General features: G+C 41.4%; 1 protein-coding gene across 1 annotated transcript; it reads right to left on the bottom strand.

Moving 5' to 3' along the window:
• Window positions 1-22,084: 22,084 nt before the first annotated feature.
• Window positions 22,085-25,269, bottom strand: LOC110926659. The gene is made up of 2 exons (XM_022170386.1): window positions 23,638-25,269; window positions 22,085-23,326 (listed from the first exon to the last, which is right to left on the bottom strand). The coding sequence occupies exons 1-2, from the start codon at window positions 25,267-25,269 to the stop codon at window positions 22,085-22,087; spliced, it is 2,874 nt and encodes a 957-aa protein (XP_022026078.1).
• Between the last annotated feature and the right edge of the window lie 678 nt (window positions 25,270-25,947).

The following is a 25,947-nucleotide window of genomic DNA, read 5'->3' as shown; positions in this document are numbered from 1 at the left end:
GAAGAATGAGGAGGATAATCACTCCTCCAACCACAGCAGTATTCCTAAGCAAGAAGTCAAGCTGAAGCATGATACGTACAGCAAGTCCTGTACATACAAGTATTTCGTATCTTGCAAACCCAGAGATTTTACTGGGGAAAAAGGAGCAGTAGATTGCATGACGTGGATTGATGAGATGGATACTGTGGTTGATATCAGCGGGTGTGCTGATAGGGACGTCGTGAAGTACGTGTCCCAGTCGTTCAAGGGAGATGCGTTAGCATGGTGGAAGTCACTCCTACAAGCTGCCGGTAAGGCCACTCTGTACAGTTTGTCATGGGAACAGTTTGTGGCCCTGATCAAGGAGAATTTATGCCCGCAGCATGAGGTCGAAAGGATTGAATCGGATTTTGTATCCCTAGTTATGAAGAACCTCGATTGTCAAGCGTATCTTACTACGTTCAACACTTTGTCTCGGTTAGTGCCTTATCTGGTGACCCCGGAGCCGCGAAGGATCGCTCGATTTATTGGGGGTCTGGCACCGGAGATAAAGGCAAGCGTCAAGGCTTCAAGGCCTACGACATTTAGATCCGTAGCTGATCTATCCCTCTCCCTCACTCAAGATGCAGTCAGACTGAGAGCTATGAAGAGCTCAGAGGAGAACAAAAGGAAACGTGAGGATGACACCTCACGTAGATCTGAGAAATGACACAGAGGGAACAACGACCATAAGAAAGGGTTGGGGTTCAAGAAAGGAGATCAGTCGGGTGATAAACCCAGATGCAAGAACTGCAAGAGACACCATTTTGGGAAATGTCGTATGGAAACGAAATCCCAGTCTCAGGAAAGGCGATGTGGAATCTGCAAGTCCACAGATCATAAAGCGGTGGATTGCAAGAAAATGAAGGATGCAACTTGTTTTGGTTGCAACGAGAAAGGGCATATCCGGCCAAACTGCCCAAAGAATGCAAAGAAAGCCGATGACGGAAAGAAGACTAATGCGAGAGTCTTCAGAATGGATGCCAAGGAAGCAGTCCTTGACGACAACGTCATTACAGGTACGTTTCTTGTAAATGATGTTTTTGCTAGAGTCTTGTTTGATTCAGGAGCTGATAAGTCGTTTGTAGATGATAAGTTTTGTAAATTGTTGAACCTTCCTGTTAAAACCTTAAGCGTGAAATATGAGGTGGAATTAGCCGATGGAACCATAGAAACCGCCTCGACTGTTCTAGATGGATGTGTTATATCCATTAGGAATCATTCTTTCCCGTTATCCTTGCTTCCCTTTAAGCTAGCTGGATTCGACATAGTGATAGACATGGATTGGTTGTCGAGTAACCAAGCCCAGATTCTGTGCAATAGAAAGCAAGTTGTAGTGAAGACTCTGTCTGGTGAGTCACTCACTATTCAAGGAGATACCCAGCATGGATTGCCTGAGCAAGTGTCCATGCTCAAGGCATCCAGATGCATGCAGAAAGGATGTGTCATTTATATGGCACAAGTTACCATTGATGAGCCGAAGCCGAAGATTGAGGATATCCCTGTTATTTCGGAATATCCTGAGGTATTTCCTGAAGAACTACCCGGTTTGCCACCGGATAGACAAGTAGAGTTTCGGATAGATATCATTCCAGGCGCAGCACCTGTAGCAAGAGCACCATATAGATTGGCACCAACGGAGATGAAGGAGTTGAGGACGCAGTTGGATGATTTGTTAGCTAAAGGTTTTATTAGACCTAGCTCGTCTCCTTGGGGAGCGCCAATCCTGTTCGTTAAAAAGAAGGATGGGTCGATGCGTCTGTGCATCGACTACCGTGAGCTTAACAAGGTCACTATCAAGAATAGGTATCCGTTACCCAGGATCGACGATCTGTTCGATCAGTTGCAAGGAGCAAGCTATTTCTCCAAGATTGACCTGAGGTCAGGTTATCATCAGTTAAAGGTCAAGGATGAAGACGTACACAAGACCGCGTTTAGGACTCGATATGGACATTACGAGTTCCTAGTGATGCCGTTTGGGCTCACTAACGCACCAGCCGCATTCATGGATCTCATGAATCGGGTCTGCAAGCCCTATCTAGATAAATTGGTTATCGTCTTTATTGACGACATCCTTATCTACTCAAAGAGCCAAGCTGACCATGAGAAACACCTTCGTTGTATTCTCAAACTTCTGTATCAAGAAAAGCTCTATGCCAAATTTTCGAAGTGTGAATTTTGGCTTCGAGAAGTCCAATTCCTTGGACATGTAGTAAGTGAGAGTGGTATCCAAGTAGATCCCGCTAAAGTAGAAGCAGTTATGAACTGGCAGGAGCCGAAGACTCCTACCGAGATTCGCAGTTTCCTCGGATTGGCAGGATATTATAGGCGATTTATTGAGAACTTTTCAAGAATTGCTGCGCCCCTAACTTCGTTGACTCGTAAGAAGATTAAGTTTGATTGGGGCCCTAAGCAGCAGGAATCTTTTGACATCCTGAAGAAGAAGTTGAGCAACGCGCCAGTGTTGACACTGCCCGATGGCATAGAAGATTTCATAGTGTATTGCGATGCATCACACACTGGTATGGGCTGTGTACTCATGCAGAAAGGCAAAGTCATTGCCTACGCTTCTCGCCAGCTAAAGGTGCACGAGAAGAACTACACCACCCACGACTTGGAATTGGGTGCGGTTGTATTTGCTTTGAAGCTATGTAGACATTACTTGTATGGAACCAAGTGTATAATTTATTCGGATCACAAGAGTCTTCAGCACTTGTTCAATCAGAAGGAATTGAACATGCGTCAAAGGCGATGGATGGAAACTTTAAATGATTATGACTGTGAGATTAGATACCATCCAGGCAAGGCAAATGTGGTTGCCGACGCCTTAAGCAGAAAGGAAAGGGTGAAACCGATCAGAATCAATGCCAAGCGCATTGAGATAAGAAATAATTTGAATGAAAGGGTGTTAGCTGCACAGAAGGAAGCTGTGTTGGAAGCTAACTATCCTGCAGAGAAATTAGGAGTAACTGAGGAGCAGTTATCCTACGACAAAGATGGAATGCTACGACTAAACGGACGAATATGGGTTCCAGTTTATGGAGGACTTCGGGATGTTATCCTCCAGGAAGCCCACAGCTCTAAATATTCCGTTCATCCTGGAGCTGATAAGATGTACCAGGATTTGAAAGCAAACTTGATGTGTGTAAAATGCAACATATAAAACACATCAATTAAGGCATAAAACTAACCCTTTTTAAGTACTAATGTTGGAAAAAGAGTGTTTTTGTCTTCCTTTTGTATTTTCAGGATGAAATGAGCTCAAAATCACAAAAGAAGCAAAAAGACCACTAATTCTACCATAAATACAAGAAAAGGAACAAAAGTGGACTGCCCGGACCCTCAACGGCACCTCCCAAAACAAAGAGAAGAAAACAGAGTCTGAACACGCCCCGTGTCCAGCGAACACGGGGGCGTGCCCAGGAAGCAGCAGAAAAGACAAACCAGTAGAAGCTTCCATTGCTCACCACGGGGCCGTGCCCAGCGGGCACGGGGGCGTGTTGAAAGTACAGCAGGCGCATTAATTGTAATTCGCAATTACAATTAATGAAGAGAGAGAGTGTCAGACGGGCACGGGGCCGTGTCCAGTGGACACGGGGCCGTGTCCAGCGTTCTGTCCAGCCTATAAATAGAGGAGCTTGGTTTCATTCTCCCTCATCCCTTGGCACACCACCTCTCTCACACCTCATCCACCACCCACCACCACCATAACACCATCATCCACCACCATCATCCATTGTCCATCGTAGAGTGTGTGAGTCGTCTCGGGATCCAAGATTGATCGTAAGAGTTCTTGACAATCAAGGCCATGTTTGCCTAAGTCTCTTACATCACTTGGTGAAGACAAGTGTTTAGTATAATACTTTTTATTTTTAATCTTTTGCACTTTTTATTTGGTTTTGTATTAATGACTTTAATAACTAGTTACTTATGTTGAAGGTGATCTTTCCTTATCGTTTGTCCGTGGTGTCTTGGCATTATTTTACTGTCTATATAAAATAAAAGATTTTCACCATTCATATCTCCATGGTCTATATGGAGGTATGTTGGCTACCTGGTCGGGGGTTAAGGGAACGGTTTGGTAAGGGTCTTGCCCTTGTTCAGCGTTTAGAGGTCCTGCTTGGGACCTGGGTCAAATTTAGTAGGATCTCCTTCAATGCCCATAGGTATTGGATGGCGGGGATCCAAACTCTTTGACCCCCTCATAAGTTAACTACTATTAATACTATAACCCGGCTATTTAGGACTGTATCCCTGCTGACTCAGACTACTTAGCCGAGGGTAACGTCACCGCCAAAAGCGGGGCCTACCATAATTTGCATTAATAACTTAATTCATTATCTTTCAATAATCCGACCCTTTAGGATTGTATCCTTGCTGACTCAAACTACTGGGTTGAGGGTAACGTCGCCTTCAAAAGAGGGGCCTACTACAATAACTAAGATAATCTCTTAAACAAGTGCAAAAGTGCGAAAATAATCAAAGGTTATACTAATACACGTGTCGGATCCAAGTGATTCATCTTGTCTATCTGTTTTTATTTTATTTTATTTTTCAGCATTTAGTTTGTTTTTATTTTTCTTAGTTTAAAACATTTTTCTAACTTTTTGATTTGGTTAGACGTTGAGGATAAACCGGTATTAAAAGCTCTTGTGTCCTTGGACGACCTCGGTATCTTACCAACACTATACTACGTCCACGATGGGTGCACTTGCCCATATGTGTGTTTAGTGTTAGTGAATATCGTGTTTTATAAATTTAAAACTTGGCTAAAAGTGTAAAAAGGGCTTAATTATATATTAAAAACATATACACACTGACACGCATCAAGTTTTTGGCGCCGCTGCCGGGGACACAAGGATTTTAAGAAAGCTTAAAATCGACGGCCTAATCAGTTTTTCAAAACCTTTTTCAAAACGCGCGCATTTTTCTGCATTTTAGTTTAGTTTTGCATTTACAGTAGCCTGAACACGGGGCCGTGCTCGATGAACACGCCCCCGTGCTGCATATTTTAGAGTAGATACCCAGATACAGAGTCTGAACACGGGGCCGTGCTCACTGAACACGCCCCCGTGCTCAACGTGACCAGTAAATTTAATTAAAACGCCCAGATACAGTCCCTGAACACGGGGCCGTGTTCACTCAACACGGGGCCGTGTCCAGCTTCTGTTTCCGTCTTATTTTTGTTTTCTGGTCCCGAGACTCAGTTGTGATCTGTTGAGTGATTCTTATGGATCAATACTCAAGAGGTTACAACTACACCTATGATGAGGATGATTATAGAGGTAATTATTGCACTAATTGTCGTAACACACGCTCGGTTCAATATAATACTTCATATCAACCATCCAATTCATACAACCATTATGAGGAGCCCAGGTACGAGCCATCAACTTCATACACATCCTATGAAGACCAAAGGTATGAACCTCCACCCTCATACTCATATTTTGATGAACCAAGGTATGAGCCTTCATACTCATACTTTGAAGATTCAACATATGAGCCACCACCTTCATACTCTTATTATGAGGAACCATGGCGTGAACAACCCACCTCATATGAGTACTATGAAGAACAAAGTTTCGACCCTTATCCATCATATGCTTACAATGAAGAACAATGGTGTGAACCATCTACTTCATATGAGTACTATGAGGAACCAAGGATCGAACAACCGGATTCAAGCTTTGAGGATCCAAATTCTTTCAATCTCACCGAAGTGACCAATAGGATATTAGAACACATTAAAACTATCGAACGTTGCATAAAAGAATCTCGCGCAAGGGAAGAGGAATCCCGCGCAAGAGAAGAGCTAAAAAATGATAAAAACGTAGAGATAGTTGAAAGTGTAAAAATGGAAGAACAAGAAAGTGAAAAACAGACACATGAGTTAAACAACGAAAATGGTGAGTCCGATAATGTTAAAATTCAAGAAGAGTCTAATTTTGAGGAAATTATTCTCTTGTCACCTACTTTCGAAAATCATTGTTTAATAACCCCTCATGCCAAGTTTTTAAAAGAGTTAAACACTAATGCTAAAATCAATGACTTAGTAAGTGTTAAGTTAACTAATGATCAAACCTCGCTAATAAAAGAAGATCCTTTTGAAATTAACATCACACCGGTTCCATGTTTCTTTCAAAATTCGTTTATTAGCAATATCACTATTGATAAAGATCTTTGTGTTAACATAATGCCTAACTACATTTTTGAAAAGCTAAGTATTAGTGATTATACTCCACTTCAAATACCCATTTTTCTATCCGACCGAAAAGTAGTAAAATCAATCGGTGTAGTTGAAGATGTTTTGGTTCAAACGAATCAAATGGTAATCCCAACCGACTTCGTCATTTTAGATGATGCCCCCCTAGTCTTGGGAAAACCTTTTGTACAAACTCACAAAGCTTTGAAAAACCGGAAATTCAACAATCTACCTCTTCAATTAGGGGCATTCAAAAGGAGCATAGATCTTGAGCGCTCAATGAAATATCCTTTTGGCAATAATGACCCCCTAATTGAAGATGAAGCTGAGCCACCCGATACAACCGACGAAGAAGACCACTTTGTCGATGAAGAGGTAGCCATAGAACAAACTTTTAAAGTTCTTGATCTAGACGAGCCACAAAATAAGGTGTCTCCTAAAGACCCACCCATTGAGCTCAAAGAACTCCCTAAAGGTTTGGAATATGCTTTTCTAGGCAAAGATGGTAGTTTACCTGTAATTATTTCGTCTAAGTTAACTAGTAAAGAAAAAGAAAAATTAGTTAACCTACTTAAAAAACACAAAAATGCGATCGCTTGGAAGCTTGTAGATATTAAAGGAATAAGTCCTTCCATGTGCACGCACAAAATTTTAATGAATGATGACTACAAAACGGTGATTCAACCACAACGAAGAGTGAACCCCAATGTTCAAGAAGTGGTTAAAAATTAAGTCATCAAACTACTCGACGCCGGACTAATCTACCCTATCTCCGATAGCCCGTGGGTAAGTCCCGTCCAAGTAGTCCCAAAGAAAGGAGGTATGACGGTAATAACTAACGAGAAAAATGAATTAATACCCACGAGAACCGTCACAGGATGGAGAGTCTGTATAGATTATAGGAGATTAAATGAAGCAACAAGGAAAGACCACTTTCCTTTACCATTCATTGATCAAATGTTAGAAAGATTATCCGGTCATAAATTTTATTGTTTCTTAGATGGTTTTTCATGTTACTTCCAAATACCGATAGCACCAGAAGACCAAGAGAAAACAACTTTCACATGCCCCTACGGAACTTTTGCATATCGACGCATGCCATTCGGTCTATGTAATGCACCTGCAACATTCCAACGTTGTATGGTCGCCATTTTCCATGATATGATTGAAAAAACCATGGAAGTCTTCATGGATGACTTTTCCATCTTTGGAGACTCATATGATCAATGCCTCGATAATCTTGAACGAATGCTATCCCGATGTGAGGAAACTAACCTCGCCCTTAACTGGGAAAAATGCCATTTCATGGTAACAGAGGGAATAGTACTCGGGCATAAAATCTCAAGCGAAGGAATGGAAGTTGATCGAGCAAAAATAGAGACTATTTCTCGATTACCTCCTCCATCCTCCGTGAGAGCAATCAGAAGTTTCCTAGGGCATGCCGGATTCTATAGAAGGTTTATCAAAGACTTTTCGAAAATTTCAAGACCTCTAACAAAATTGCTTGAAAAAGATGCACCCTTCATCTTTGACAAGGAATGCAATCAAGCATTTCTAACCCTCAAGGAAATGCTAGTCAATGCACCTATCATGATAGCACCTGATTGGAAATTTCCTTTCGAAATCATGTGCGATGCAAGCGACTTTGCTGTTGGAGCAGTCTTGGGACAAAGAAAAGAAAAACATTTCCACCCAATTTATTATGCTAGTAAAACTCTAAATGATGCACAAGAAAATTATACAACTACAGAAAAAGAGTTACTAGCGGTGGTATTTGCTTTTGATAAATTTCGTTCTTATCTTGTTCTTTCTAAAACAATAGTGTATACAGACCATGCAGCCATCAGGTACCTCTTCAAGAAGCAAGACGCAAAACCCCGTTTGATAAGGTGGATTCTACTCCTCCAAGAATTCGACATTGAAATCAAGGACAAAAGAGGAGCAGAAAACACTGCTGCGGATCATCTCTCACGCTTAGAAGACCCAGCTTTGGAGACAACCAGGGACGAGCAAATCAACGAAAAATTTCCCACGGAGTCCCTGGAAATGATGGAAAGCAGACAAGAACCATGGTATGCCGACTACGCTAATTTCTTAGCCAGTGGTATAGTCACCAAAGGATGGCCACATCATCAAAGAAAAAAGTTCTTTGCTGATGTAAAGCATTACTTTTGGGAAGACCCCTATCTTTTCAAAATGTGTGCCGACCAACTCATCCGAAGGTGTGTCCATGGTAATGAAGCACGAAGAATACTCCGTCATTGTCATGAAGGTCCATACGGAGGACATCATGGTGTCGCAAGTACCGCAAGAAAGGTATTTGATTCGGGATTTTACTGGCCGACCATTTACAAGGATGCACAAAACCTTGTAAAGACATGTGATGCCTGCCAAAGAACAGGTAATATTTCTTCCAAAAATGAAATGCCTCAAAATGGCATTCTCGTTTGTGAAATCTTTGATGTGTGGGGACTCGATTTCATGGGACCCTTCCCACCTTCAAGGGGAAACAAATATATACTTGTGGCAGTCGATTACTTGTCTAAATGGGCAGAGGCCGAGGCTCTTCCAACAAATGATGGAAGAGTAGTAGTAAAATTCCTGAAAAAGTTGTTCTCTCGTTTCGGGACACCAAAAGCATTAATAAGTGATAGAGGTACCCATTTTTGCAATCATCAACTCGAAAAAATATTAACAAGGTATGGGGTCTATCACCGGGTCTCAACAGCATATCATCCTCAAACAAATGGGCAAGCCGAAGTGACTAATCGAGGTTTAAAACGAATACTTGAGAAAACCGTAGGAATAAATAAAAAAGAATGGGCCGACAAACTAGACGACGCTTTATGGGCTTTTCGAACCGCTTATAAAACCACTATAGGCACAACCCCATATAAACTCGTCTATGGAAAAAGTTGTCACTTGCCAGTAGAAATCGCTCACAAAGCCTACTGGGCAATAAAAAACGTAAACTTAGACTTAGAAGTTGCCGGTAAAAATCGATTTTGTCAAATAAACGAATTAGAAGAACTTAGGAATTATGCATATTCTAACTCCGAAATTTATAAAGAAAAGATGAAAAATTTGCATGATAAATATATTAAATCTAATGAATTTCGGGTTGGAGACCAAGTTCTATTGTTTAATTCGCGACTTCGATTGTTTCCTGGTAAGTTAAAGTCTAGGTGGTCGGGACCTTTTTCAGTCACCCATGTTTTTCCACACGGTGCAGTAGAAATTAAAACTCGAAATGGGACACCATTCAAGGTCAATGGCCAACGGCTGAAACTCTACAGAGGATCCATTGAGGATGAGGAAGAGGAAATCGCACTTCAAACGGTCAACGAATAAACTCATATCCGACATGTTACAGGTAAGTATACGTTCAAAACCGGAAAAATCATCTAACCATTTTTCGGAAATAAGGGGCATGCACACGAACACGTAAAAAAAAAAAAAAAAATTTTCAAAAACTTCACCCGGCACGGGGCCGTGTCCGCTGGGCACGGGGCCGTGTCGAGGCGACTGTCGGGATAAAACCCTCTTTTTCTATCAGTTACACCATTCCACACGCCCCGTTTCGCCGAAAACTCTCTGGTTAGAGGCGATTTTCTGCAGATTTCGAACGTCACCACCGAACCTAACGACATCAAGGTATGATTCTATCCTTCTTAGTAGTTAGATTAGTTACTTGCATGGAGTTAAAACATCAAAAATTGGGGGAAATCTAGGGTTCTTCATGTTCATCCGGATCGAACTCAAAATTTTTGATGAAAATCGTTAGTAGTAGTTTAGAGTAGAGTAGTAGGAAGTAAATAGACATGTATTGTTGATAGATTTGTCCGATTTCCAACTAAAAACACAAACCCTTGTTCTTGAACCGAAAAACACAAAATTGAAAGGGTAAATGGTTTGATTTTGGAAAAATGACACTTAGGGTTTCATTTTCGGGGGAAACCGCTGCTACTAGGCTAAAAATTTTCAGGTTTTCGAAACCGGGACGAAAAAATGAAAATTAGGTGTTACAGACGCCTGGACACGGGGCCGTGTCCGCTGAACACGGGGCCGTGTCCAGCCCACTGTTTGCAGTTTTCAACCTGAATTTCCATGTTTCGCACTAACTTTGGCTGTATTCTTTTCAGATGTCCAGATTCACACGGTTCAATGCCAGCGAACTTGACGCCAGGGCTCGCTACGAGGTCCTACAAACAAGGCCCGAAGAGTATCCAAGGCGGGCATGTACTGATTTGCTGACAATGGTAAACCAACTGGACCGCTTCAACAACATAGTGACGGGTCCACTGCACGTCGCATTGACTGCCCGACTTCGGTCGGTCCATCAATGCACATTGGAGTTCTATAGCACATTCGTCTTCAACACAAGATGCGAACCGTTTGATCACGAGGCGGTGGAATTTCGATGTGGAGGTACGACCTATAGAACCTCCGTGGCGCAGTTTGGATCCATCATCGGGCTGTACAAAGATGAAGAAGCGGGGAATGAAGAGAATACCGGGGGATTGCGAGACTTGGACGCAACTGAACGCCAAGCTGCATGGGCTCAAATCGGTGATGGGATCTACAACCCAAGCAGCACAAAGAGCACTAAACTGAGGGACCCGCTATACCGCTACATCCACAGGCTCCTCACGTACTCGCTGAACCAACGCCATGACAGTAGTGGCGTTGTTGGGTTGAAAGATTTGGTTGTCCTTCACTGCATCCATAACCAGAAGCCTCTCGATGTTTCTTACCTTCTGCTGCGGAACATGCACTTAAACCGCCTTGCCTCTGCTCCTACACCAATCTTCTTCGGGGGATGGGTGTACCGTCTTTTCAAGCACTTCACGAATATCCCGAAGTCCTTCGAAAGGAGTCCATGGTCGGGACGAGTTGATTATCATATCTGCCGAGCCATGAACTTGCTGTATGAAGCGGAGGACGGGACGGTGAGCTTTCAGAGGACACAAGGCTACGCATGGAACCCGCAGGAGGCTCTAGTTCTTCATGCACCACCTCCACATTATCAATACCCTCCCCAAGGCGATCCGGGTCAATCCTCCTCTCAAGGAGGCGGTTTTCCTAACTTCCAAAGTTTACATGATCTTTTGCAGGAAAACCTCATGTGCACCAGGAACACCTACAACCTCGCCAACAACACACACCTCCGGGTTGGAGCTATCGAACGCAGCGTCAACGATATACAAGATGATATCGGTAGCATCCGGGAGTACATGGCGAGGCAGGGAGGCGGAGGTGGAGATAGTGATGAAGATATGGAGTAGGAGGCTGGGAGGAGCAAGGGGCTGGCTGGTGATGAGCCCACAGGTTTGATTACCCTTCTTATCCATCGAACAATTCATGGCCTGCGTGCCATTTGTCAAACAATTTACTTTCCTTAACTATTTTTTTTATCTTTATTTTGTTTTACTTTATGTTTGGATAATATTTGACAATGGTAAGATTAGGATGGTTTGTGCTTGGTTGGATGGTATTGAATGATTGAACAGGTGCAATGCAAGGGTTAGAGTGCTAAACATTGGCACTTGCAGCCCTAGGATGAAGAAACCGGGGGAAAACCTATTTTTGTGGCTAACAGACTGTCCACACGGGGACGTGTCCAGCCGACACGCCCCCGTGCCCATCTCCCAGTTCTGCTGTTTGGCTACTGACCTGCAGATTTTTGCCGGACACGTGGCCGTGTTCACCCAACACGCCCCCGTGTCCACCCTCTGTAAGTTTTTCGTTACTGGCAGTTCACCACGGGGCCGTGTCCAATGGACACGGGGCCGTGTCCAGAGCGCCAGTAACACAAATCTTTGTTTTTAAACACACTTTTACATATTCTAATCAACCAAAAACTTTATTTTTGGACACATTGAGGACAATGTGTAATTTAAGTGTGGGGGGGGGGATGCTAAAACCTTGAAATTTTGCAAAATCCTAAAACAAGCCTTACACAAAACTCTATTGGAACCGCTAAACACCCCAAATTTTTTTCAAAAAAACTTTTTCATTTTTTTTTTATTTACTTGTCTTAGTTTAAGTTGGGAATAACAAGTTATAAAAGGGTTATATATATTTTTTTATTTTACAACCGATAGCGTCGTGATAAAAAGAACTAACATAAGAAAATTACGAAACGGTATAACAAGTCTAGCTAAAATTCGATTATATATGCTTGGTCACATTAAAAACCCATTCCCACAAAAGTGAGTTTTGAGCCTTTATTGAGCATAAAAATATACATATTTAGATTAAATGCTCATTTTTCGTTTCTTGTGTGAATAGCCGCTCGGTCTTTAGAAATCTAGAACTTGCCACGACGATACATTCCCGGTCCTTACCAACTTAAACCCAAGTAAGTAAATGATGGAGGCATTAGGACTAACTATTTTTCTTTCAAAACCATTATTTTTCATTTTTTTTACCTACCCAAAATCCCCCTAGAAAAACCCCTTTGAGCCTAAACCTTTCATTTCATTACCCCCAAAACAATTTTTTTTACCCACCAAAAACCTTTTTTATTTTTTTTTTCACCCTTATTTTAGTAACAAGCTCGGTTTTTCATAAACATACCCTCTACGTGACGAAAAAAAAATAAAAAATAAAAAAAAATAAAAAAAAATAAAAATGAATAATGAAGTCAAAAACAAACAAAAGCTACAAAAGCTTGTTTGGAGAAATACTTCAAAAATAAATGTCACTAAAAATAAGGTATTTTATGAAAACCGACACTTGTTACGATTTTCGCCCTTTTTACTAACCACTAACCAACCACCCACCTTTAAACCCAAGCCTTCACCCCAAAAGTCCTCTTGATATTTACAAAGGTAAAAAGTTAAAAAGGAGGAGGATTGATCGCTTGGCAAGCCTATGGAAAACGTAAGTCCGTGCCGCTCTCGAGCGATTCACTTAAATATACACCTTCGGCCGAGTGTTGAGTGATCTCCCGTGAGGTATGTGAACTTGTATATAAATGGAATTTTAATAAGTCATGTTATACCAAAATAAGTAATTTATCTTAGGAAAAGTTCAAAATAAATCATGACGAATAGGATTGTAAATAAAATAAAAATAAAACCTATAAAAACCTTGGATTCCCGACACTCTAGGACAAGCTAAAAAACTTCTCTTCTACCTATTCCATTTGGGAGTGTAAGCCACATTAAAAGAGTTTTGCTTGAGGACAAGCAAAAGTTCAAGTGTGGGGGTATTTGATGTGTGTAAAATGCAACATATAAAACACATCAATTAAGGCATAAAACTAACCCTTTTTAAGTACTAATGTTGGAAAAAGAGTGTTTTTGTCTTCCTTTTGTATTTTCAGGATGAAATGAGCTCAAAATCACAAAAGAAGCAAAAAGACCACTAATTCTACCATAAATACAAGAAAAGGAACAAAAGTGGACTGCCCGGACCCTCAACGGCACCTCCCAAAACAAAGAGAAGAAAACAGAGTCTGAACACGCCCCGTGTCCAGCGAACACGGGGGCGTGCCCAGGAAGCAGCAGAAAAGACAAACCAGTAGAAGCTTCCATTGCTCACCACGGGGCCGTGCCCAGCGGGCACGGGGGCGTGTTGAAAGTACAGCAGGCGCATTAATTGTAATTCGCAATTACAATTAATGAAGAGAGAGAGTGTCAGACGGGCACGGGGCCGTGTCCAGTGGACACGGGGCCGTGTCCAGCGTTCTGTCCAGCCTATAAATAGAGGAGCTTGGTTTCATTCTCCCTCATCCCTTGGCACACCACCTCTCTCACACCTCATCCACCACCCACCACCACCATAACACCATCATCCACCACCATCATCCATTGTCCATCGTAGAGTGTGTGAGTCGTCTCGGGATCCAAGATTGATCGTAAGAGTTCTTGACAATCAAGGCCATGTTTGCCTAAGTCTCTTACATCACTTGGTGAAGACAAGTGTTTAGTATAATACTTTTTATTTTTAATCTTTTGCACTTTTTATTTGGTTTTGTATTAATGACTTTAATAACTAGTTACTTATGTTGAAGGTGATCTTTCCTTATCGTTTGTCCGTGGTGTCTTGGCATTATTTTACTGTCTATATAAAATAAAAGATTTTCACCATTCATATCTCCACGGTCTATATGGAGGTATGTTGGCTACCTGGTCGGGGGTTAAGGGAACGGTTTGGTAAGGGTCTTGCCCTTGTTCAGCGTTTAGAGGTCCTGCTTGGGACCTGGGTCAAATTTAGTAGGATCTCCTTCAATGCCCATAGGTATTGGATGGCGGGGATCCAAACTCTTTGACCCCCTCATAAGTTAACTACTATTAATACTATAACCCGGCTATTTAGGACTGTATCCCTGCTGACTCAGACTACTTAGCCGAGGGTAACGTCACCGCCAAAAGCGGGGCCTACCATAATTTGCATTAATAACTTAATTCATTATCTTTCAATAATCCGACCCTTTAGGATTGTATCCTTGCTGACTCAAACTACTGGGTTGAGGGTAACGTCGCCTTCAAAAGAGGGGCCTACTACAATAACTAAGATAATCTCTTAAACAAGTGCAAAAGTGCGAAAATAATCAAAGGTTATACTAATACACGTGTCGGATCCAAGTGATTCGTCTTGTCTATCTGTTTTTATTTTATTTTATTTTTCAGCATTTAGTTTGTTTTTATTTTTCTTAGTTTAAAACATTTTTCTAACTTTTTGATTTGGTTAGACGTTGAGGATAAACCGGTATTAAAAGCTCTTGTGTCCTTGGACGACCTCGGTATCTTACCAACACTATACTACGTCCACGATGGGTGCACTTGCCCATATGTGTGTTTAGTGTTAGTGAATATCGTGTTTTATAAATTTAAAACTTGGCTAAAAGTGTAAAAAGGGCTTAATTATATATTAAAAACATATACACACTGACACGCATCAAAACTACTGGTGGATTGGTTTGAAAAAGTCAGTAGCTGAGCATGTAGCTAAATGTTTGACTTGTGCGCAAGTCAAGGCTGAGCATCAGAAGCCGTCAGGTTTGCTTCAGCAACCTGAAATTCCCAAGTGGAAATGGGAAATGGTGACAATGGATTTCATCACCAAGTTGCCGAAGACGAAAAAGGGAAATGATACCATATGGGTTATAGTAGATAGACTGACTAAGTCAGCTCATTTTCTACCCATCAAGGAGACGTATAGCTCCGATATGTTAGCTCAATTATACGTCGATAAGATTGTAGCGCTACATGGTATACCTATATCTATTATCTCCGATAGAGATACTAGATATACGTCGCATTTTTGGAAGAATTTCCAACAATCGTTGGGCACTCGTTTGAATTTTAGTACGGCCTATCATCCTCAGACTGATGGTCAGAGTGAGCGTACTATTCAAACTTTGGAAGACATGCTTCGTGCATGTGCGATCGACTTGGGTGGTAGTTGGGATAAGAACCTACCACTGATTGAATTCTCCTACAACAATAGCTACCATTCCAGCATAAAGGCTGCGCCTTTTGAGGCCTTATTCGGTAGAAAGTGTAGATCGCCCATTTGTTGGGCAGAAGTTGGAGAAGTCCAACTGTCAGGACCAGATATCGTCTTTGAGACGACAGACAAGATCGTTCAGATTCGCGATCGTTTGAAAGCTGCCAGGGATAGGCAGAAAAGTTATGCGGATCCTAAGCGCAAGGATTTTCACTTCGATTTAGGTGATAAAGTATTGCTTAAAGTATCGCCCTGGAAGGGTGTGATGCGATTTGGAAAGAAAGGCAAGCTAAGCCCGAGATATATAGGACCTTTCGAGATTATCGAACGTGTCGGGTCAGTCGCATATAAGTTAAACTTGCCTGAAGAGCTTAGTGCTATTCACAATGTGTTCCACATCTGTAACTTAAAGAAGTGTTTCGCTGACGAATCACTGGTTATATCGCATACAGATATACACATAGACGAAAGTTTGAAGTTCGTAGAAAAACCTTTGTCGATTGAGGATCGACAGGTAAAGAAGCTTCGAAGGAAGCACGTGCCTATTGTTAAGGTCAAATGGGATGCCCGTAGAGGACCCGAATATACGTGGGAAGTGGAATCCACGATGCAAGAAAAATATCCCCATTTGTTTCAGTAAATCTTGAGGTCGAGATTTCTTTTAAGGGGGTGAGGATGTAACACCTCGAAAAAATTTCGTCCAATAATGTCTTGACACGTGTCATAAGGTTCCGGTATGTGAAAACAAACTTTAGAGGGACTAAAAGCGACAAACGGTGAAAACTATGGAACGTAAGGGTCCAAAGTGTCAATAATGGATAAATAGACTCTATGATAACCCAACATAATGTTTATAACCTTAAACGGATGGTTCATGGATCATACGACGCGGAAATTGCACAAAAGTGAGGAATTGCAAACTATAGGGGCCAAAAGTGTCAACATGTTTAATTAGTACCTCTGAGTGAACTTTTGGCAGACCCGAAGCTTTGAGAAGCTAAAATATACTCACTAGAATATGTGGTTAAAATTTCGTGGAGTTTCGTCAACGTATGAGAAAGTTATGGCCAAAACCGTACTTGAGGGGTTAAAAGCGTCAACGTCGAATTTCATGGCTTTTCGGTTGAGCGCAAAGTTATCCGAGGACATTACCATGTTGGTAAATGTCCTAAGGTTCTTATAAACCAAGTTTGGGGGTTTACGGGTCAAGATAAGTAGCCGAATCATCGCGTGCAAGTTCAGGGACCAAAGCTGCCAAGTTGGAAATTAGTTTGGCTGATCAGGGGTCAGGCGACCCGCCTGGGCAGACCCAAGCGGGCCGCGTGGGGCTGCCAGTAACAGGATTCGCGAACTGCTTTGATTTGGGTCCGAATTTGAGTGTGTAACAGCTGTTTTTCACCTCCAAAAGCCCCAATAAAATGTCATGCATGCCTAGTGCCACAGTAACCTCTCTCAAACCTCTGAATCCAGCTTTATATTGATCAAAAGTCCATTTTCTTGGCACTTGCAATTGTGAACAAAGAGCTCTCAACTCTCAAGAACTCTCAAAACATCTCTGGAGCAAATCTGAACGACAAGGCCGATTCCAAGTGTTAGATAAGCTTCAATAGGACCTTTGTAAGCTTCTAATTCAGTCCTTAATTCGTTCTTGCATCGATTATTAGTAAAAGTCAAACTGATTGTTCTTATACTTTGACTTTCTGATTAAACGAGTTTCATTCAGTCATTTCTCAAATTGAAACCAGATTTATGTTGGTATTTATGTGGGAAACAAACCCTCAAAAGGGTAATCCCTGATTCCCACTACATGCATGCTAATTGTCGAGTCAAACTTGTTTCTAAAAAGTCAACAGAAATGGTTTTTGTGAAAAATAGCTTAAATGGTAATGTAGATGACATGCAATCTGTTTGATCATCATAAATAGCTTTATAATGAATATAAGAATGTGTTTTACCATGATCAACTCGACAATCTATAGTATAAATACGAGTCAGAACCGAAAGTCTTGTAAAACGACATTTTCGTAGACTATCGATTCGGATTCGTACATGCATGTTTGAGATCTGTATTTGAGAGTATTTTTGACCACTTTTATTTTGGTAAAACTCTCTGGAATTTTTGTTGCTTGAGTCTATACTTAGCCGATTCATTTGCATGTTTCCGATTATGCTTAAAAGTTGACTATTTTGCCCTTTTTGATATAAAACGTGATTTTTGGAAAAGTGAAAGAGTAGAAATCTTTATTTCTAATATATAAACTTGCACCGAAAATTTCGGATCAGTTGGTGGTCCAGATTTTGAGTTATGGCCATTAGCGTAAAACTATGTTCTTAAGTTACATAAACGGCCCTTTTCACATATAACCCATTTCAGGCCACATTTGAATACAAAACTTTTTACCCACTGATGTTATATAATATTTTGGGATTTTAGATGATTTTTATTTAATTTTTGGCTGGTCGTATCTTAGATCGCTTAGTTATTTCGGTTTATGTCGGTTTTGACCGTTTAGGCCATAAAATGAGTTTTATGCATTCTTTTGACCCGAAACCTTTTCCTACTGATTTTATATGTTAAATAAATTATTTTAAATGTTCTGGAAATATAAAAATCCCTGATTTATTTTGAAAACCCGGAAACGGCGTTAAATCGCATTTTAAGCATTTTTAGCGCATAGTAAGCGTTATACTTATTTTAAACATATAAAACTTATACCTACTGATGTAATTAGCATATTTTCATATTATAACAGTAAGTATAAGTATATGAACTCAGATTTCCAGTTTTGGCATTTTTAGCCCTTGTGAATTTACCAAATACCCCTACGGTGCATAGTTTCATTTTAAATGTTAAGTTTGGTGTATGGGTCATACCCTACTGTTATAACATGTTAAATTAAGTATATTTACTGTATAAACCAGACCCGAAACTCAGATTTCTAATTTGACTCTTTTATAATCTTTTAAATGACCAAAATGCCCTTATATGGCATAAATTGAGTTTAAAATTATTCCGGGCAATATAGAACATAACTTACTGATGTTATATCATATTTAAAGCATATTATCTCAGGGAACTTGCATTTGACTCTTTTGGCTACCCGTAACGCCCTTTTAGCGTTCGGTTCGGTTTACGTAACTAGTTTGCGTAAATTGACCGAAACGGGTCAAACGTTATCATTTTTATCTCAAAATTCAGAATGTATTTAGTATACCCATATTATACAAGTATTCAAACTTGTCGGGTCTAAATCACATTCTATCCGGTCTTTCGCTTAATCGTGCGCTTGTACCGTATCGTCCTTAAAACTAACCGGTCAAGCTTAGGCTTAAATAAAAGACCCGTTAGGAATCTAATAGGTTATTATAAACCTTTGTTCCAGATTAGGAGGCCCAGTAAAAGCTACCAACACTTATCATTTGTGACTTATACTTGCTCAGGTAAATACATTTTGACTTATTTTCCCTATACGGGCTTGGGGTACGGTATTTAAAATACCGCTTGGTCGGGCGCACAAGTCCTGCGCCTTATGGGTGTACAATCTTGAATAGCTTGTGCGACTCGTTTAAACAGTCTTGTCTTACTTTAGGCTTTGGGGGGTTATTGACCGTGTCCCGGATATCCTTGGTATTATCTTACGAGATGGCCACGACCAGAGCACGGGGTGTAGGCGTACACTCGGCGTGTATAACTCTTTAATGTGGTGTGTCATTTAATCTTTAGCCCGGACAGTAGATCCCGGGCCACCAAAGATATGAGTGCATGTAAATCGTTCACAAGTTTATATTGCATAATTATCCCAAGTTAATAAAAATATTTATGCCTTGTGCATTTAAATCAATTTTCAAAATGAGTTAATCGATTTGTATTTACCAGTGTAAACTGACGTATTTTTCCCAAAAGGTTGAGTGCAGGTACTATACGAAATAGGCTGGCTGTTTCCTAAGAGCGTCCACTATAGTCTCGCAAGCTCGGACGACAAATAACTGTTGAACAAATTTATTCTTATTTTTATTTGATCCGCCTGTGGATCCGTTTCAACTACTTATGATGTTTATTATGTCATTTTAATTAAAGTTGAAATGTATCTATTCTGCTTCCGCTGTGCATTATTATATTGTGTTGATTGTCTATGACGATGCCAACTACGTCACTGTACCCCACACCGGGCCCACCGGTGACACGTGGAAATCGGGGTGTGACAGTTTAGGGGTTAGGGTTTAGGGTTTAGGGTTTAGGGGTTAGGGTTTAGGGTTTAGGGGTTAGAGGTTAGGGTTTAGGGGTTAGGGTTTTTTTTTTTTTTTTGGATAAAGGGCAAAGCCCGGCAAATATATAACCACAAATCAAAAAATTACATCATCCAAAGGGGCATTCTCCCGTATCGTCTCCCAAAACATACTTTGGGAGACCAAAAATAAGAAATCATGCAACCAAGTCTAGGTATGTACAAAAACCTAGTATTTAGCAATTTTATACAACTATATTTTGCAAGCCGGAAGAAACTACGCAGCAGCCCAAACGTACTGGTCTTCATTTTCCGAGTAGTATTCCTGCTTTTCATCCCAACGATCATCCACACCAACCAAAAGGCTTGATCATTCTGATTTTTGAACCCTGAATGGGCCTTCTCAGCAAACCGGATAAACATGCAAATAGCCCAAGCTAAGTAATGGGCCTTTTCAGCAGTTAGGTATTTTTTCCAGCAGACCAACAGCCCTCTTTCGGGCCTTCAGCAGGTGTTTTTTTCCCAAAACTGATGTATTTAAAGTGGGCCTTTAAATCCACCTCAATGAACAGCTTCCCAAAACTCATCCACTGGGCCTTCAGCAACAGGTGTAACAGTTTAAAAATATGGGCCTGAGCATACTCTAAGTTAGGACCAGCAACAAACCAGCAAACCCGAATCCATAAGAAGTAGGCTAAATACGGAATCAGCATGTAGAATCCAAGAATCCGGGTACTAGGAACCTGAATAATCAGCTCTTCATCAAATTGGACCAAATTATATACTTTAGCTGGAGTTTTAATTGCGGCAACCGTTTTTTCTAATATACCCTCCTGCCAGTTATCACTAAATGCAGAGGTACTCCTGCAGGTTACCAAACACACGGCCCAATGTAGCCAGCAACTATCTTTACACATCAGCGGCTGAATAACCCAAATACAGACCACATGAAACCAGTGCACTGTCACCCTATACATGCAGCTTGTAGGATCTGCCATTATGCGAGACAAAACCAGGGCATTACCTACATGCTTTAGCCGATTAACATTGAACCAATTAAGCTGATTAACCCCCAACCCCGTAACAGCCTTGAGAGTCCTCTTATAGCCCGGGCCCTGGATCTTTGACAGCCCAAACAGAACATGCTGGTACAAACTTTGAGACAGCAACAGCAGGACTATACTACCTCCTTTGCTTAAAAAATCCAAACTTACAGTAGTTTGCTGATTTATAACCTCCACCTGAGATATCCAGCCTTTATCAATAGTGTGCACATACATCAAAAAACCAGCAGCCTTGTAGATATTGCTGTAACACCACAGAGCTATGATAACAGGCCTTAGAGTATCTTGATTCCATGCATTATTCAGCCAGCTCTCAGCAGCCTTTGTTTTTGAACCAAACAGCAGACCGAGATCAAGAAGTATCACCCAAAAAGAGCAAATACGCACTAACCAGCAGGGGATCATCTTATGTCTTTGCAGGGAGTTCCATCTGTTGATATGTTCCCAACCTGAGCCAATCCCAGCCCCAAAGCAACACAGATCACAACAGTTTATATAACACACCCGGTTTCTATTTCCTAAGGGTTTTGGTTCGGGAGTGTGGTGCAAATTTGGGTACCAACGAAAAGACAACCTCCCAAACCAGTCCAGCCTTATGTCTCCCAGGGTTGTGTTGATCCCCAACACGCAGACCAAACCTAACACTTCCTCATGTCTCCAATAACCAGCGTGGGTATGTGATGAAGGGTACAGACTATACTCACTCCCTAAAGTCCAAAAGAAAAGAGACGGGAAGCAAGACACCAAGTAGCACCGGGAAGAACTACTAATGGGATCTACCAGCCACCCCCTTATAGCACCAGCTCAGCCCAAAAAACCCCCGACCCAGCTATTCAGATCACAAAAACAGGCCCCAAACCAGACCCCATTCCCACCCAAAAACATCAATAAATTCACCATAACCCAAGCCCCATCCCCCCCCCCCCCCCCCATTCACAATTGAGATAAATAACCAGCAAACCTGAGTGCAGGTAAGCTGAAAAAAGGTTTTCATGTGATGTGTGAAAGTTTTCTCGGTCCAGTAATGATTCATTCTCTCTACTTTTTCTGTACTGGCGCTGTACTTCCAACTCAGGCCCCTGAATATGATATTGAACAGGAATAGAAGACATTCAACTATCATGGATAACATTTGGATTTTTGTCAACTAACCGTTGTATGTTATGCAAATCCCAGGCCTTTGCAACTTGCAAAGAGGCAGCGGTTTTCTTCAGCTTTAAGCCCAGAATTCTCAGCCTAACCGCTTCTCTGATTAATTTTATAATTTCAGCAACAGGTCTGGATTTCTGTTCATGTGTGCGACGATTTCTCTCTTGCCACACATAGTAAACAGCCGCCCCAAGAGTTAAGCGGTTGACTATACTCCAAATCGAATTGTTGCTTCTATTGTTGCACATATGAATGATGATATCCGACCATTGTGAGGGAATATTACCCCACTTAGTAAGCACCTTCATGTGATTCCAGATTTCTTTTGAATAAGGACAGGCAAAGAAAAGGTGATTATGACTATCTGACGTAGTCTTGCACAGCACACATTTCATGTGAGTCGTATCCATCCAAGCACTAAGGACCTCATGAGTTTTCAACCTGCCCTTAATAGCAAGCCAAAGGATGAACGCGTGCCTGGGGATGTTTTGACTGAACCAGACAATACTGAACCAAGGGACAGGAGCACCCTCTTCCCGGATGTCCATCCACACATCTCCCACAGTAAACTGAATCAAATTGCCTTCATTCGTCTTCCATATGATCTTATCCTCAACATCAGAAATGTCTATGACTTGGGAATTGTATAGGTTTAGAAATCTTTCCTGCCAGTCTTGGGGCCATTTCCACATCCCATTGGACACAATGTCTGCAACTTTACTACGCCTCGAGAAGTCACCTTCACACATGTTACGGTGAGATAGGAAAGAGCTCAGTGGGCCTAACGGGTGCCAGTTATCAAACCAGGCCGATGTGGTTTGGCCATTACCAATCTTGTGGATTATATGGTCCCGAAGGCTGCTACGAAACTCAAGGATCTTTCTCCAACCCCAGCACATTTCCACTTTGCTTTCAAACTCCCAAAAGTTCCCATGTTTGAGTCGGTAGGCAAGAATCCATTTGACCCAAAGCGAATCCTTTCTGGATATTATGTTCCACGTGTGTTTAGATATCAGCGCTTGATTCCATGTTCTGAGAAGCTTTAAACCTAACCCTCCATGGAGCATAGGAGTACAAACCTCTTTCCATTTCACCTTAGCTTTACCCCTCTTCATTTCACCATGGCACCAGAGGAATCCCCTAAATAATTTCTCAATCTCTTTTGAAACCGAGAGCGGGATTATGAACACTGAAGCCCAGTAGACCTGCAGCGAATTACTGAAGATATAAGTTGGAGTCTCCCAGCAAATGAAAGGGACTTGTTCTTCCAATTCTGAATTTTGTTTTTGACTTTCTCGATAAGAGGGATACAATCCTTATGGTATAGTCTAGAAGAAATGAGGGGAACACCTAAGTATCGAACCGGCAGCTCTCCCACATTAAACTGAGCCACATTCTCTATTTCTTCCTGCACTTCCAGCCCCACATTTCCAAAATAAATGGTGCTTTTAGGAATACTTGGGACCATACCTCACGCTGTTTTGAACTCATTTAAGGCATTCATAAGAGTGCTTACCGAGTTGGTATCCCCATGACAAAAGAGAAACAGATCATCAGCAAAACAGAGGTGTGTGAGATCGACCTCTTTACACCTCCAGTGGTATTTAAACGCCTCATCATCTTTAACTCTTCGAGTTATCATTAGAGTGAGGACTTCCATGACAAGGGTAAAAAGGTACGGAGACAAAGGATCACCCTGTCGGAGGCCTCGTTTCCCTTTAAAGAAACCCTTATGATCCCCGTTGACCGCTATAGAGAAAGAAGCTGTAGTGACACACGTCATGATCCAGTCTATCATTTTCTTGGGAAAACCAAAATGGAAAAGACAGTTCTGGAGGAACTCCCACTCAACTGTATCATAAGCCTTTTGTATATCTATTTTAAAGGCACACCGGGCTTGACCCCTCATACGATGGTAGTTTCGCATGAGCTCCTGAGTTATAAGAATGTTATCACTAATTTGTCTTCCCGGTATAAAGGCACATTGGTTTTCATTCACTGCGTAGACCAAAGCTTGCTTAATGCGGTTAGCAAGAATCTTACTGTTACATTTGTACACGACATTGCAGCACGCGATAGGTCTATAATCCGAAACCTTGCAGGGAGTTTCTAACTTTGGGACCAAGGCAATAACAGTGGTATTAACCTCCTTTAGTAATTTCCCGTTATGAAAGAAACCCTTAATCGCTTTGCACACATCTGGGCCCACAACGTTCCAGGAGGCTTTAAAGAATTTTGATGAGTAACCATCCGGACCCGGGGCTCTCAAGTCCTCAATATCGAACATCGCTTCCTTTATCTCCTCAGAAGTCACTGCTTTGACCATGTGCTCCACATCAGAGGTATTAACCTGTTTAGAAAATAAGCTTTGGGGGTCCCGGATAGGAGCAACAGGGGTAGAAATACCTAGCACAACTTCAAAATGATTCACAAATGCAGTTCCCACTTGATTACCAGTAAAGCTATTTCCATTGAGGTCTTCAACTTGGTGAATTCTGTTTCGATTATTGTTACCCTTCACCACTTTGTGGAAGTATTTGGAATTATGGTCACCTTCTTTTAGCCACAAGACTTTGGCTTTTTGTTGAAGAAACCTCTCTTCGTCTTTAACTGCTTCACTATAGGCATTGAGATATACCAGCTCCTCTTCTCTTAATGCCTCATTCTCCGGGTAGTTAACAATATCCTCTTGTATGCTTTCTAATTCAGCTTTAAGCTTGATCACATTTTCAAACAGATTACCCTGCTGGTAGTTCAATTTTCGAAAGTCTTTTTTCAACCGCTTCAAATGAGTTACCAGTCTAAACATGTTAACACCACTCAATGGATAATCCCACTCTTTTTTGGCGATGGGCAGGAATTCAGCTTTATGCACCAAATAATTTGGGAATTTGAAAGGTTTATGTTTCTGGTTTGGGACCTCTGGAATAACAAGAACCATGGGGCAATGGTCAGATTTCAGGAAAGGCAAAAACACTGCATTTGCCAACGGGAAATCAGCAACAAAACGGTCATTCGCCATTACCCTATCCAGCTTTTTGAGAAGACCATCTTTCCTTCCCGGGCTTTGGTTCCAGGTGAATCTGAAGCCCGACATGCAGATGTCCTCCACCTCAGCTTCATTGAAACATTCTTTCGCTTCAGTCATACTATTAGTAACACAGGATCAACCTATAGACCTTTCATTATGGTCTATAATAGCGTTAAAATCCCCTAAAAGAACCTAGGGGTTATTTTGGACCGCAAGTTTATGAAGCTTAATAGAATCCCAGCATGCACGTCTTGTGTCACACCCCGATCTCCACGTGTCACCGGTGGGCCCGCTGTGGGGTATCGTGACGTAGTTGATAACATCATAGTCAAACAACACAATTTATAAATGCACAGCGGAAGCAAAAGATAATATATTACAATCCGAATATAAAGTAATATCAAGTATTACAACGGAAAGTAGAGGATCCACAGGCGGATCTTAAAACTTAAATGTTGTTCAACAGACTTTAGGCGCCTAGAACTTGCAAGATTCCTTATTAACGCCCTGAGCAGCTTCCAGCCTAATACGTACTTGTACCTGTCACTTAGACTTTGGAAAATACGTCAGTTTTCACTGGTAAATACACTCAACTGACTCATTTGAAAAGAGTTTATGAAAATTGGTTTAGGCGCACAAGGCACAAAACTATTTTTGACACTTGATTAAGATGCACAAGGCAAGATTAATCTTTTATACTTGGGACAAACTATATCTCATGTTATCAGTTTTACATAACTTGCTCTACATGCGGGGCCCGGTCCTATGCCGGTTCAAGATTAACCGACACACCAC

This window comes from Helianthus annuus, chromosome 9 (assembly GCF_002127325.2).
Source record: "Helianthus annuus cultivar XRQ/B chromosome 9, HanXRQr2.0-SUNRISE, whole genome shotgun sequence".
NCBI lineage: Eukaryota > Viridiplantae > Streptophyta > Magnoliopsida > Asterales > Asteraceae > Helianthus > Helianthus annuus.
The sequence above is the reverse complement of the archived record's forward strand: the minus strand, read 5'-3'. Positions and strand labels throughout refer to the sequence as shown.